This window comes from Mastigoproctus giganteus, chromosome 4 (genome assembly GCF_048544385.1).
Source record: "Mastigoproctus giganteus isolate SK-2022 chromosome 4, ASM4854438v1, whole genome shotgun sequence".
NCBI classification, from domain to species: Eukaryota; Metazoa; Arthropoda; class Arachnida; order Uropygi; family Thelyphonidae; genus Mastigoproctus; species Mastigoproctus giganteus.
Window position 1 is genome coordinate 68753689 of NC_143578.1, and position 14360 is coordinate 68768048.

Sequence of the window (14360 nt, forward strand, 5' to 3'; positions counted from 1 at the left end):
GCAAATTTGTGCATTGTAAAGCTCTCAATGCATATAAAATACCTGGAAACCAGAATCTGTCAAAGGCGCTCTCAAAATCAATAAATATGACTAATTCATATTTATGTGAAGACTGTTCAATATGTGTTATCAAATCTCTTATAGATCCACTGCAGAAAAACCTTTAGAGAAGCAAAATTGGTTTACAAACTTAAATTCCTTTCATATAACAATCAGAATAATTTTAAAAACAATAATCTTTCATAGAATTTGCACAAATTGGCCGCCAAAAAGGAAATTGGCCTATATCCCTGAGGGTCATATAATTTTTTTCCCAGTTTCTTTAATAACTTTACAATGCTAACTTCCAAAAGCCAGGAAAGGCAACTTCTAAATAACACTTGTTATTGATATTTAGCATTATCACAGGCTATACACCAATCAGCCAAAACATTATGACCACTTACCAAATATGATGTTGGTCCTCCACATGTAGCCAAAACAGCATGTACCCATAGAGGTATGAACACTACAAGATTTTTAAATGTCTTGTGGTATCTGGTACCAACACATAACCAGCAGATCTTTTAATTCCTGTAAGGTCCGTGGTTGAGACGCCACAGAATGGAGTTGTTGTTCCAACACAAACCACAGATGCTTGATGGGATTGATGTCTGGGGAATTTGGAGGCTAGGGCAATACCTGGCAGTCTTCCTCATGTTCTGTGAACCTTTTTATCACTACTAAAGTCATTCTGTAAAGACTTCTTAACCTTAACCCAATTAATCTTCTTATAGGAAAAGCTTTTAAAATCTTCTATATAACCATTAGAAATGCCAATATTGTCCTGTAAATTAATACTAAAAGAAATAGTTCTGTGATCACTATTAGTACAAGTATCATCCTCATACCAATTTAAAATTCTCTTAACAATACCAAGTGTGGCAATTATAATATCAATGTCACTGATATTACATTGCAACAGGCCAAGTTCAGTTTCTGTGCATGGCAGCCTAGCTGTACCCAGAGATTATTTGCACCCTCTGCTTCCACTCTGATCCTCTCCCTGCTGTAAGAGGGAGAGTGAAAGCTGCTGGGGATTGAGGGCCATTTGTTTTGTCATGTTGTCAAATTTAATAAAGTGCCGGAGGGGTAGGTCTTTTCTTCTTCACACTGACCAGGTGTCTTGAAGAGAACCATGCTACACATTCATTGCCACTAAAGTGACATAACAGGGCTTACCAACGAGAAGGTCTGCATGAGTGGATTTTAGGGAGGCAGACCAACCAGACTTGTCCTTAATCTTCTAAAATAGAAAGATATTGAATCCATGAGTGTTTTAGACTGAGTGTCTGATAACACACAGAATGCCTGTTCCCCTCTAAGCTCCTTACAATACACGGTACATTGCAATACAATACACAGAACACAAAAGCCCTTAAAATTCACAAGAACAATACAACGCAAATTTGAAACATAGCCAAATGAAAAGAAACTGCATGATGGTCTGCAGATATAAAAGTCTCCCAACTTCTATATCATTGCCAGCAGCATGTTCCATCTATTACCCAACACATCATTTGGTGGGTGGTCACATTTCCATAGCTACACAGTACATCGTGTTAATTACATTCTAAGAATCTATTTATAAAAAACAGTATCACCTAAAACTAAATAAAACTAAATAAAATAAAGGATTTATTTTCTTCTAATTTACAAAAATAAGTAAATTTTGTTTATTATAAGATAATAAACAATTGTTCATATGATTTCATAAGATTATCTGTAAGCCAATTCAATTAAACAATAATTTACATTCAATGTCAAAACTTACCAGCATAAGCAGAAAAAACTAAAGCATTGCCATCTGATAAACATGTTGATTTTGGCATGCCATGCTGAGTTGTAAACCAGTCAGATACTTGCATTGGAGAAAAGTTATCCTGAAAGCCCCTTGCATTAGTGTGACTTCCCAAGACCATCACATTGTCAATTGCCCACTGCGATCTAATTTTGTCTGATTTTTTTTTTGGGAGAAGCAAAAAAAGAATACTTATAATTAATATTCTTAACTATACATGAAATACTTTTCTTTTTATTACAGTGCTAACCTTATGATAAATATGCCAAAATTATTCTGGAATTTATATCAAAGGTTATATTGTGCAGCAATGAGGTTAATAATACATAAATGGATCTTTGAAAGCTAGAGACAAGGAAATCTTGACTATCTAACAAAAAAAAATTAATAACAATAATAATAATAAAAACAATAAGTGGTTTATTACTACATTGGAAAAATTCTAGATTGAAAAAAATTTGTTAGTTAGCAGGTATAACATAATAAATTAGCAAGTACTACATCTGAAAATATTGAATAGGAAGAAAAAAAAAAAAAAAAAAAAAAAACCTAAAAAAAAAGTTACTCCACGAGCCATTACAGTCTGAGAAATAAAATATATATATATATATAAAAAAAAAAATTCTGAGAAATTACAAGGTAAAAAAAAAAAAAAAAGAGTGAAAATCTGATTACTTTAAAATTTAAATTTTACTTCATCAAAAAAAAAAGTACACATTCGGTTTTTATAATTGCTTTTCAATAGGCTTTATCCCACTGTAAGAGCTAAAAAATCTTAAATGAGGAAATAAAAAGTCATTCCTATTTGTCATAAAAGCTTTTATCAAGATTAAAGAATCTGTATTAAATGAATAATTTTTTCAACATTCATTAGCCCTTTCATCAGTGAGTTTGCCACACATGTGGGTCCCTTACAGTAAATTTTTGTAGGAGTAAACTCTGTACAGTGAATTTTTTTTGTGGAATTTTTTAATTTTTAAAAATGAAAATTTTGTTTTGTTCATAAATTTTTTTAAAATATTAATATGTTCTTATTTGGACATTGTTACTCAACACTAGAGTAAAGTTATTGTCAAAAATCAAATCATAATTTGAAAAAATTCATAAAAAATCTGTAAATAAAATTATTTGTTACTTTTCTGATGAAACAATATCTTCTGCATGTATTTATGTATTCTTTTACTCACTTTTATAAAATTCTGGATCTGAATTCCATAGAAATTTTTCAACTTTGGCATTTACAAGCCTAAACTGGGCAAATGAGGTCAGCAGGTGCAATTCTCCCCTCCAATTTTCAAAAATATTTTCATCCTACCACCTATTATAAACTGTCTATTATTAGTTGGGAATACATATAAGGGATGGCAGCACTACCAGCAAAATTCCAAGACAATTCATTCATTAAAGGAATATAAAGTTTAAAGCAACCGTCAAAACATAAATCTATGTATGTATTGCTGAAAACATTAATTCCTACAACTTTTTATGATTTTAAACCACGAATTTTTAAAAAATTTAAGTTAAACAGTGAAAATGTTTAATATACTTTTGAAAAAAATTAAAGAAATTTAAGTTAAACAGTGAAAATGTTTAATATACTTTTGAAAGAATAAACTTATTAATAATGATTAGCATTATTATTTAACAGTCCGAACCACACACCCAATACTCTTGATCTTTTTCTCTCAAACAACCCATCAAAGTACAGGCAAACCCCCCCCCCATACTTCTACAACACGGTTATAGAAGTGTTGTAGTAGTACTTCTATGGCGTGTCCGTAGCCAGGTGGGCAGGAGCAGCAGTGCGTAGCACATGCTTCTTGATTAGACCGGGGTTCGAGCCCGTTACCACCAAATACGGAGGATGTGGAAAAGTCAGGGAATGACCACCACATATCCCGGAGCAATATGACTTTAGTTGCTAATGCTCCTAAAAACCAAATAATAACAATACTTCTATAACACACTACTTCAACAACATGGTTTTGCTCTAACATGATTGATAAATTGTGACAATCTTCACATAACACAGTACTCAGTGTCACTCTAACATAGTTATAGAATTGTGGCAAACTTTGCACAACAGTATTTTTGAGCTTTTCTTTTTCTTCCTGTCCAGTATTAGGCCTAGTGGCCACAGACTCTCTCCATCTTGCAGGGGTCTGCCTCTGTCTCTCCTTCCCTAGGATTTGTAGTTTAGAATCTCTTTTGGATAGCATCCAGCCTCCATTCTCTCTCCATGCTGAATCCATGTTTCTGTATGAGAATAAAATTTAGTACTGAAGTTGTCTGCAGTTCTGACAGGATGTCTTGATTTCTTTTCATATTGAGACCTAAAAGTAAGTGAAGGAACTTGTAGATTAGTTAGAAGCCAAAACACAAGGTGTCCAATGACAGGGCTGTTGTCTGAGGCTGCTGGACAATCCCAGCTTTTGTGCAGGGAAAACTCTGCTATTATGATGGATGTAATTTTTCAACATTTCCATTCTTTTTTCTAAATCCCCACTTCACTTGCTAGTCATTATGCAAAAAAAAAAAAAAAAAAAAAATTATTGGGAATCCCAGTATTTTATTTTGTTGGAAAATCCCAGTCTAAGGTTCTGTGCTACTGAAATTGTGCTTGTTTGAGATCATAAAAAATTTTTACCTTGAAGCATGCAGCAGTTCGTGACTTTTAAGGTTATTTTGGTTTTTATTAGGCATATCATGCAAGAAAGCAAGCTTATATAGCATCAGCAAAAAAAAAAAAAAAATAAAATAAATAAATAATAACCTTCCCATTTCACCCCATCCATTAACTCCAAATGTTTCTCTAGTTCTGCCTTGAATGAGATGATCTGTGAGATTTCTATTCTTCTCTTCCTTGGTTGGATTACTGTTTTTAGCTCTAGAGTAGCTTTATATTCCTAGTTACGATACTTAGTTTAAAGTTTAACTTAGACAGAGATTTTGTAGATATTACTTAGTATCGGTAACGGTATCAAATCCACGTGTCACAAATTGAACGAGAGGTCTTTTTTTTTTTTCTTTTTTTTTTAACCAAATTTAGTCGATTTATTAACCAATTGTTATATCAAATTATCTTCTATAAGTAGATTATAGACCTAATCAGGATACTTAGTTTATTCTAAATTGAGATAGCGAGATTTGGAAGCTAATCAATACTTACGAGTCCGTAGAAATACCGTTCGTGAATTCCCGCCATTTTTACACGATAGCATAAGCTTAGTGTAGTATAGTGCATAATATAATATTGTCAATTAATCAGTAAATTTATTAATCTTGATAAACTTTATTGTCAATTAAATTGTATTTTTAACTCTATAAATATATATAACGACTTAATCGTAACAAATAATTAATACATAACTATAGTGGTACACGTGATACGGAAGTTGTATAAAGGGAACTCGTAGAAAACACTAGATACCGAAAAAAAAAAAAAAATATATATATAACATAACTGTTTTGGGATATAACTTAAGGATTTAATTTTTGTTTTGAATTTCATTGAATTAAATCGGAATCATGACTCTGACCAGAGCAGCAAAGCAAAAGGCTCAAGCTAATGGGAGTGCTGTGGTTCAGGGGAGAACTGAGGGGGGCAGTTGCCCTCTGAATCACAGTCTATTAAAATGCACTGTTTGCTTGATGTTTGCGGAGCAGTCGGGTACAGGACATGATACTGCCAAGGGGGATGTCTTTGTGTGTGCACGATGTAAGGAGTGCAAGGAAATCAGGCGAAAACTCAGCGTTGTTATGGGCCTTTATGAGAGCTTGAAGGACAGGGTGGATGCCCTCGAAGGAAACAAATTGAGGGGCCCATCAAGCTCTCAGCTGCCCACATCAATGCCAGAGCTTGCACTTGGTCATCAGGCAACACAGAAGCAGCCCCCTAGGCAGAATGCGCTGGTCCCACAGGAACTAGTAGTTGTTGGTGACTCTATTGTCAGGGAAACGGGGAACATGCTTTGTAAAAAGGATAGGTGGAATAGGACCAGGGTATGTCTGCCAGGGGCAAAGGTTGATGACGTTGTAGAGCGGATATCATCTTTTAAGGGCACAAAAGGTGATATAGTTGTACATGGTGGCACCAATGATATTAAAAGTAGGAGACCGGCGGAATTACTTAGCAAGTACAGGTCACTGTTGAAAAAAAGCCGTGAATTAGGGTTGAACTTGAAACTGTCTGCAATTCTGCCCAGACATGATAGGAGGGAGTATATGATGAGAGCCTTGTCGATCAATTCGGCCCTGGAGGGACTGTGCAAGGCTCAAGGGGTAGAATTTTTTTCAGCCTGGACTGTACTTGTTAACAGGAGAGATTGCTTCTACAGGGACGGGATACACTTAAATAGAAAGGGTGCAAGAATTTTTGCTGATGCTGTCGAGGCAGTGTTAGGTGGGTCGGAAAACTGCTAGTTGGGGGGGGGATACAAGGACTAATAGATTAACAGTAGCCACTGGCAGAGGTGGAAGTGATTCTTGCACTGCTTCTATTGAAATGAGCAGAAGTCTGAAAAACAAGATGCAGGATATTTCAGAGATTGCTGGTAGTCATTGCGGTACAAGTAAACACATGGGTTGTGTCAGGGTAGCTAAGAATAGAAACAGGTGCATGTATACCTGCGTGTACACCAATGCTAGGAGTTTGGTAAATAAATTTGATGAATTTGAGGTATTGCTCAAAACATCAAAGGCAGATATTGTTGGGATATCAGAGACGTGGTGTCACACAGATATAAGTAATACGGAACTGGAATTTGGGGAATACAATGTGTATAGAAAGGATAGACAGGACAGGAGGGGAGGAGGGGTTATGCTATTAATTAAGAAACACATAAAGTCCAAGGAAGTGACGCCAGTCGACATCGATGGACAGGGCAGTGTCGAGTCAGTTTGGTGTGACATAAGCATAGGGAAATCAAAATTGAGAGTAGGAGTGTGCTATAGGCCTAATGACTCTGATGAGTATAATAAGATATTGTACAGGGAAATAGAGTGGGCCAGTAAATCAGAGAGTCTTATAATGGGGGATTTTAATTTCCCAGATATTGACTGGAATTTGTGGGTTGGTCACTTGCACACTAGCAAGGCTTTTGTGGATTTATTGGATGATTGTTTTCTACATCAGCATGTTCGTGAGGCAACAAGAGGGAGCAATACTCTTGATCTGATTATCAGTAGTGATTCTTCATGCATTAAGAACCTGCAGATAAATGAACCACTAGGTGGCAGTGATCACAGTGTGTTGAAGTGGGATTTACTCAAGGAGGTAACTACCATCAGAGGTAAAGGGAAGGGTTTTTGTTTTCATAAAGGAGACTATGATGGTCTGAGACAGTATTTAAATTCTGTACAGTGGGACCAACTGATGATGTTACCAACAGCAAACTCAAAATGGGAAGCATTCAAGGAACTAATCTTGGAAGCTACCAGGCTTTACATACCAACTAAGAAATATTGTTCAAGGTTTAGGCCTAAATGGTTGTCAGATGAACTAATGAGACATGTGGCAGAGAATAAAAATGCATGGGATACATACAAATTAATGGGTGACATGGAAGCCTATGATAGATATAAGTTGGTCTGTAACCAAGTCACAAAGGAGATTAGGCAGGCAAAGGCAGACTACGAAAAACCCTTGGCAAAGGATGCAAAGAAAAACAGAAAAGAGTTCTTTACATACTTGAACTTGAGAAGGAAAGGGATGAATCAGATTGGTCCACTGGATATTGATGGTTCAACAGTTGAGGATCCTGCTCAGGTGGCTAACAATCTAAACGAGTATTTTGCATCTACATTCACGCATGAGGAGTTATTCAGGAAGGAGAATGATGTAGGTAAAGTAAACATTGGCAATGAGCTGGATGATTTTGTAATAACTGAGAGGAAAGTGGAGGAGAGATTGTTGAGGATAAACATAAAAAAGGCACCTGGGGTGGATGGGATCTATCCAGTTATATTAAAGGAGGCAGCAAAGGAAGTATGCAAACCCCTAGCCATAATTATGAGAGCTTCTTTGGACTCAGGGGAGGTACCCATAGACTGGAGATGTGCAAATGTAACCCCAATTCACAAAGGAGGATCAAAGGCTGACACAAGTAATTACAGACCTGTTAGTTTAACTTCTGTTCCAGGTAAATTAATGGAGGCACTGGTTAAAGAAGCGCTGCAGGATCATCTAGACAAGAATTCCGTTATAGCTCAGACGCAGCATGGTTTTGTTAAGGGCAGGTCTTGCCTGACCAATTTGATTGGATACTATGATGTAGTCACAAAAGAACTGGATGCAGGGAATAACTTTGATATTATATATTTGGATCTTAGAAAGGCTTTCGATACTGTTGCACATGGAAGACTGCTGCACAAATTGGAGCAGTGTGGCATTGGAGGCAAATTGCTGCTATGGATAAGGGGATGGTTGAGTGGCAGAAGACAGAGAGTGGTAATCAATGGACACTGCTCAACGTGGACTAATGTTATTAGTGGAGTTCCTCAAGGTTCAGTGTTGGGTCCGTTGTTGTTTTCGGTGTTTATGAATGATATTGATGATGGGATATCAAGTTTAATGTCCAAGTTTGCAGATGATACAAAGGTTGGCAGGGTCGTTAAGGACACTACTGATGCTATGCTGCTGCAACAGGATCTGGAAAGGTTGAGCAGATGGGCTGAGAGGTGGCAAATGAAGTTTAACATTGACAAATGTAAAGTACTACATATGGGAAACAGTAACCCCAGAGCAACGTATCAACTCTGCGGTACTACACTGACAGTGGTGGAGAATGAAAAGGACCTGGTGGTAATTGTGTAGGCAGATATGAAGTTCTCTGAGCAGTGCAGACGAGCTGCAAGAGTAGCTCATGGTGTCTTGTCAGTGATATACAGGAATTTTTCTAGCAGGGATAAGGAGGTGATTATTCCCTTGTATAAGGCAATGGTTAGGCCACATCTTGAGTACTGTATACAGGTCTGGAGGCCTCATTTCAAGAAGGATGTAGAGCTGCTGGAACGGGTACAGAGAAGGGCAACAAGATTAGTAAATGGAACAAAGGGTTGCTCTTACGAAGAAAGGCTTAAGTTTTGCAAATTGCAGAGTCTGGAGACTAGGCACCGGCGAGGTGATCTGATAGAGGTGTATAAGGCCTTGAATGGTTTGAGCATGCTCAATGCCAATGGGATTCTTCATCTTGCTCAGAATAATCACCTGAGAGGGCATAAATTCAAATTGAGGAAGGACGGATGTCGGATAGATATGCGGAAATTTGCCTTTGGCCAGCGGGTGGTTGGTTGGTGGAACCGACTTTCATCACTTGTTGTTGAAGTTGATAGCCTAAACAAATTTAAAGCTCAACTGGACAGGTATTTCGAACGAACGGAGGGGTGAAATGGGAGTGGGTTTTTTTTTTTTTTTTTTTTTTTTGGCTGATGCTGAATAAGCTTGCTTTCTTGCATCATATGCCTCTACTAATGCTAATGCTAATGCTTATTCGTATTATGTCAGTGAAATTACTCTTGTAGAGATCAAATCATTTATTCTATCTTAAAATTTTGTCCTTTATCTAAACCTTAGTTTTCCAATAAATATTCTAAGGCTGCAAGGTAAGAATGTTGTATAATCCAAATGGCTTGCAACCCACTGATGATTATTCACAATAAAGATTTCCATCATAAGTTGCTTAAATTAACATTCAAATACAAGGGTTACTGCTGTAATTGAATTTGAACTTGAATTGTACTTGTCTGTGGAGATTCATTTTCTGCCTACACTAAAACTTGAACAATTTTAAAGCAGTTATTAATCAACCTAAACTTGATTTTGAACAGGCTAAGAGTAGAAAACTTGCTTCTTGTTGAAATGGTAGTCAAGCATTTTGGTCTCAAGTCAAAGCATTCACTGCAACTTTCATCCATCTATACTCTCACCTCTGGTAAAATCTGATGGTTTTGTGATAAGGCAGACTTACTAATATCCTACTTTTCTTCTAACTCTTGGTAAACCACCTCCTACCATTTCCAGTACAATCCATCTAATGCCTCCTGTGGTATTCTGACAAAAGGATGTCAGAAGAATTCTGAACAATCTAGATGCCAAGAAAGCTCTAGGTCCTGATGGTATTTCTCCACTTGTTCTCAAAACCTGTATGCTAGTGAGCTTGCTCCTGTGCTGTATCTCCATTTTGAACTTTATTTATTTCACTCTTGTTTTTTGTTCTGCTTTAAAATCCAATTAACATCCATTGCATTTACCTCTATTCTTTTCAAAGTAATGCAGAATTCCATTGACTGCCAACTTAAACTACCTTGAAACTTTCCACATGATCAACAATTGCCAACCTGGATTCCATCAATGTTGACCTACTGGTGATATTTTGGTGTGTTATCATCTATGGACAAATTCAATGGAAAAGTTTGGTGAAACTCAAGCAATTGCTCTTGACATTTCTAAGAATTCTGATGGTGCTTGGTATAAAGGTCTTCTAATCAAGCCATGCATCTAATGGATGTGGGTCTAATGCATGGTAGATGGCTCTCTATGTTTTCATATCTAATGCTGGTGTTTCCCTAGTTTAATTCTTTCTCCCACTCTGTTTCTCTTGTATATTAATGAGTCTTCCACTGATTGGAAATCCTTTCCATAGTTTTACTGATGACAGCACATTGCATTCACCTTCCAGTTTGAGAAACCTTGCTCGGCACAAATAGCCTCAATTTCTTGAATATCCACTGCCAATTCCTTAAATGCTGATTTACAGGTAATTCTAACTTAGTTAATTCAATCATTCTAAAACTCACCTTTTAAAACCTGTCATATCTTGCAAAAAAGAGTTTACTACTCCTATGCTCATCATCAATGACATTCTGATTTCTAAACAAGATCACATCTCTCTCTTAGGGATTACCCTGACTTTGAATCTCTCTCTCTCTCTCTCTCTCTCTCTCTCATTTTTAGAACAACACAAATATTAGTTCTTCTGCATCTGAAAAACTATTTTCTCTTTCATTCAGTGTTACTTTTCTTCTAAACACTCTTTACAAAAACTCAAATCTGCCACACTATGAAATATTATTCCACATCTAAGGTGGTACCCTCAAAACCTCTCTCAGGCTTCTAAAACAACATTCAAAAGAGGGCGGTCAGGTGAATTAATGACCCATCTTTTACAAAGACTGTTCAGTCTTTGTCTCACAGACATTCTGTTTCTGAAGCAACCAGTCTGCATCCATTTACTGTCCAAATTGTCCATTAATTTACTGTCCATCTCAAATATCAGAGAACTATTCTGGAAAAAGTTCCCAGTTTGATGTACTGCACCTATATTACTGTTCAAAGTATATTAACAGATTTCAAAATGTATGCATAATCTGTCATTTGATGCATCCTTCAAAATCACTTCCATAGTTTTGTTCAATGCTTTTAAAGTGTTGAAATTAAACCTTTTCTTTTTTTTTTCTTTCTTTATGTAGGGTAAAATTTACAAGTGCCGGTTCTGAACTATAGGAAGGATATGGTACACATTTTAATACAATGGCAACGGCTTCAAGGCAAACAATGTCAAAGGTGCATCAATGATTTCAATCATGCATTAGAGGAGAGAGGGCTTACTCTAGCTAGAGATAAAGATCTAATAGGAAATAAGACAGCATGGAGGTAATAATGAATCATTAAACTGTAATATCAATGACTTGTATACCCAACTGTGATGGTGATTATTAAGTTTCTTCCAGAAGTGCTTTTACTGTGTAATAAATATAACTCAATTTGGATCACATACCATTTGAGGTAATTCTTACATTTAAAATTAACCCTGTTCGTGAAACTGTGAACAAGATTGCTTTCAAGTGCAAGTAATGCCAATCAAATAAGAGCATACTAGCAAGGTATATTACCAATTATATGTCTTGCAGTTGTGACTGACTTAACAGACTATTTTTATTTTTTTAATTGGCTGAGTACTTTAAAATAATTTTCTCCTCTCACACTGAAAATTTGTAATTTTTGTGAACTAAATTCTTATATCACATAAGAAAAACTTCCATACAGTTTAACTTTAACATTAATGTCTTTAAAATGCTAGAAGTGAACACATCTAAACAAATGAGATCCATTACAGTTCTTATTTTTAAATCCTTCATGGTATGTTAGCACGAACCTCATCAATAAGCATATTTTGTTTCATAACACAAGCAGAATAAATTTATATCTACTACATATTTTAACTCTTCTATAATTCCCTGGTTAATAATGTAGTACTAAGTATTATAAAAATAAAATATCATGTGCATGTAACTTAGAAACTTTAATGATGGTCTCTGGAGATCCAAAACTGCACATGGATTCGGTTGATAGATTTTTGATTTCAAGAGGAACAAACGTAAATTCCAAATTTTCTGATGAAGCAAAGGTGGGCACAGTGCTTAATAACAGTAATCAGGATATGATACATCAAGAATACTAAGATACACTACACGGATGGGCCGAAAAGTGTTACAACTTAGGTTTAACATTGATAAATGTAAGATATTGCATTTGGGTAGCAGTAACCCCAGAACATATCATCAAATTTAAGTTATCTAATAAGGAAAAAGACATAAGGGTAATTGTCCAAAACCAAATAAAACCAGTCCAACATAAAAATATAAAATTCTTTAAAAAGTGCACACAGGCTGCTAGATCAGCCCATGGAGTCCTGTCAATGATTTCCACGAAGTCTGCCAATAGAAGCAAGGAAGTGATTATCCCACTGTATAAGGCAATTTTTTGGAACATCTGGAATACTGCATACAGATTTTCACACTTCATTTTGGGAATAAGATAAATCATTTGAAAAAGGTGCAGAGAAGAACAACAAGATTAGGCAGGGGAACAAAAGGATATTCTTATGAAGAAAGATCAAGGTTCTATAAATTAAAATCTCTGGAAACTACGCATCTAGACAAGACTGCAGTTATAGTTCAGACACAGCATGGGTTTGTTAAGGAGAAGTCCTGTATGACAAATTTGATAGGATAGTATGATGTGGTCACAAAGAAATTGAATGCAAAGAATAATTTTGATATCATATACTTGGATTTTAAGAAGGCTTTTGTTACTGTTGCACATGAAGGACTACTGACAAATTGGAGCATTAAGGTATTAAAGGTAAGTTGCTACAATGGATAAAAGGATGGTTGAGTGGGAAAAGACAGAGAATGGTTATCAATGGACACTGCTCTTCATGGACTAATGTTATTAGGGGAGTACCCCAGATTTCAGTGTTGAGCCCATTGTTGTTTTCAGTATTTATCAATGATATTAATGAAGATATATCAGGGTTAATGTGTAAGTTAGGGTTGAATTTGAACGTGTCTGCAATTCTGCCCAGACACGATAGGAGAGAGTATATGATGAGAGCTTTGTTGATCAATTCATCCCTGGAGAGATTGTGCAAGGCTCAAGGGTAGAATTTTTCTCAGCCTGGTCTGTGCTTGTTAACAGGAGAGACTGCTTCTACAGGGATGGGATACACTTAAATAGAAAGGGTGCAAGAATATTTGCTGATGCTATCGAGTCAGAAAACTGCTAGCTTGGGGGGGATACACGGACTAATAGATTAACAGTAGCCGCTGGCAGAGGTGAAAGTGATTCTTGCACTGCTTATTTTGAAATGCAACTGAGCAGCAGCCTGGAAAGCAAAGCAATGTGGATTTTCATGACTGCTGGGAGTCATAGTGGAACAAGTATATGCATGGGCTGTGTTAGGGTAACTAAGAGTAGAAACAGGAGTATGTATACTTGCATGTACACCGATGCTAGGAGTACAGTTAATAAATTTGATAAGCTTGAAGTGCTGGTCAAGACACCAAAGGCAGATATTGTTGGAATATCAGAGACGTGGTATCACACAGGCATAAGCAGAACAGAATTGGAATTTGGGGAGTACAATGTGTACAGAAAGGATAGACATGACAGGAAGGGAGAAAGGGTTATGTTGTTAGTTAAGAAACACATACAATCTAAGGAAGTGCATCCAATTGATGTTGGTGGACAATGCAATGTTGAGTCTGTTTGGTGTGACATAAACACTGGAAAAGTAAAAATGAGAGTAGGTGTGTGTTATAGGCCTAATGAATCTGATGAGTGTAATGAGCAATTGTGTAGAGAAATAGAGTAGGTCAGTAAATCAGAGTGTCTTATAATGGGGGATTTTAATTTCCCAGAGATTACTGGAATTTGTGGGTTGGTCACTCAAGCACTAGCAAAGCTTTTGTGGATTTATTGGATGATTGTTTTCTACAGCAATGTTTGGGAGCAATCTTTTTCTACAGCAATGTTTGGGAGGCTAGAGGGAGTAATACTCTTGATCTGGCTATCAGTAGTGATACTTCACGCATTAAGAAACTGCAGATAAAGGAACACCTAAGTGGCAGTGACCACAGTGTGCTGAAGTCAGATTTACTCAAAGAGGTAACTACCATCAGGGGTAAAGGGCAGGGTTCTTGCTTTCGTAAAGGTGACTACGGTGGTCTGAGACAGTAT

At 36.4% G+C, this 14360-nt stretch overlaps 1 protein-coding gene across 2 annotated transcripts in view; it reads right to left on the minus strand.

Annotated features, from left to right (window-relative positions):
- LOC150086817 (reelin-like) overlaps positions 1 to 14360 on the minus strand; it is a 1004591-nt gene that overhangs the window by 507820 nt on the left and 482411 nt on the right. Inside the window, exon 30 of one of the 2 annotated variants that reach the window (XM_090372772.1) lies at positions 1814 to 1996. The exons of the other annotated variant lie outside the window; for it this stretch is intronic. Within the exon in view, the coding sequence (XP_090228898.1) occupies positions 1814 to 1996 (183 nt within the window). The remainder of the gene's footprint in view (positions 1 to 1813; positions 1997 to 14360) is intronic. 2 annotated transcript variants of the gene reach the window in all.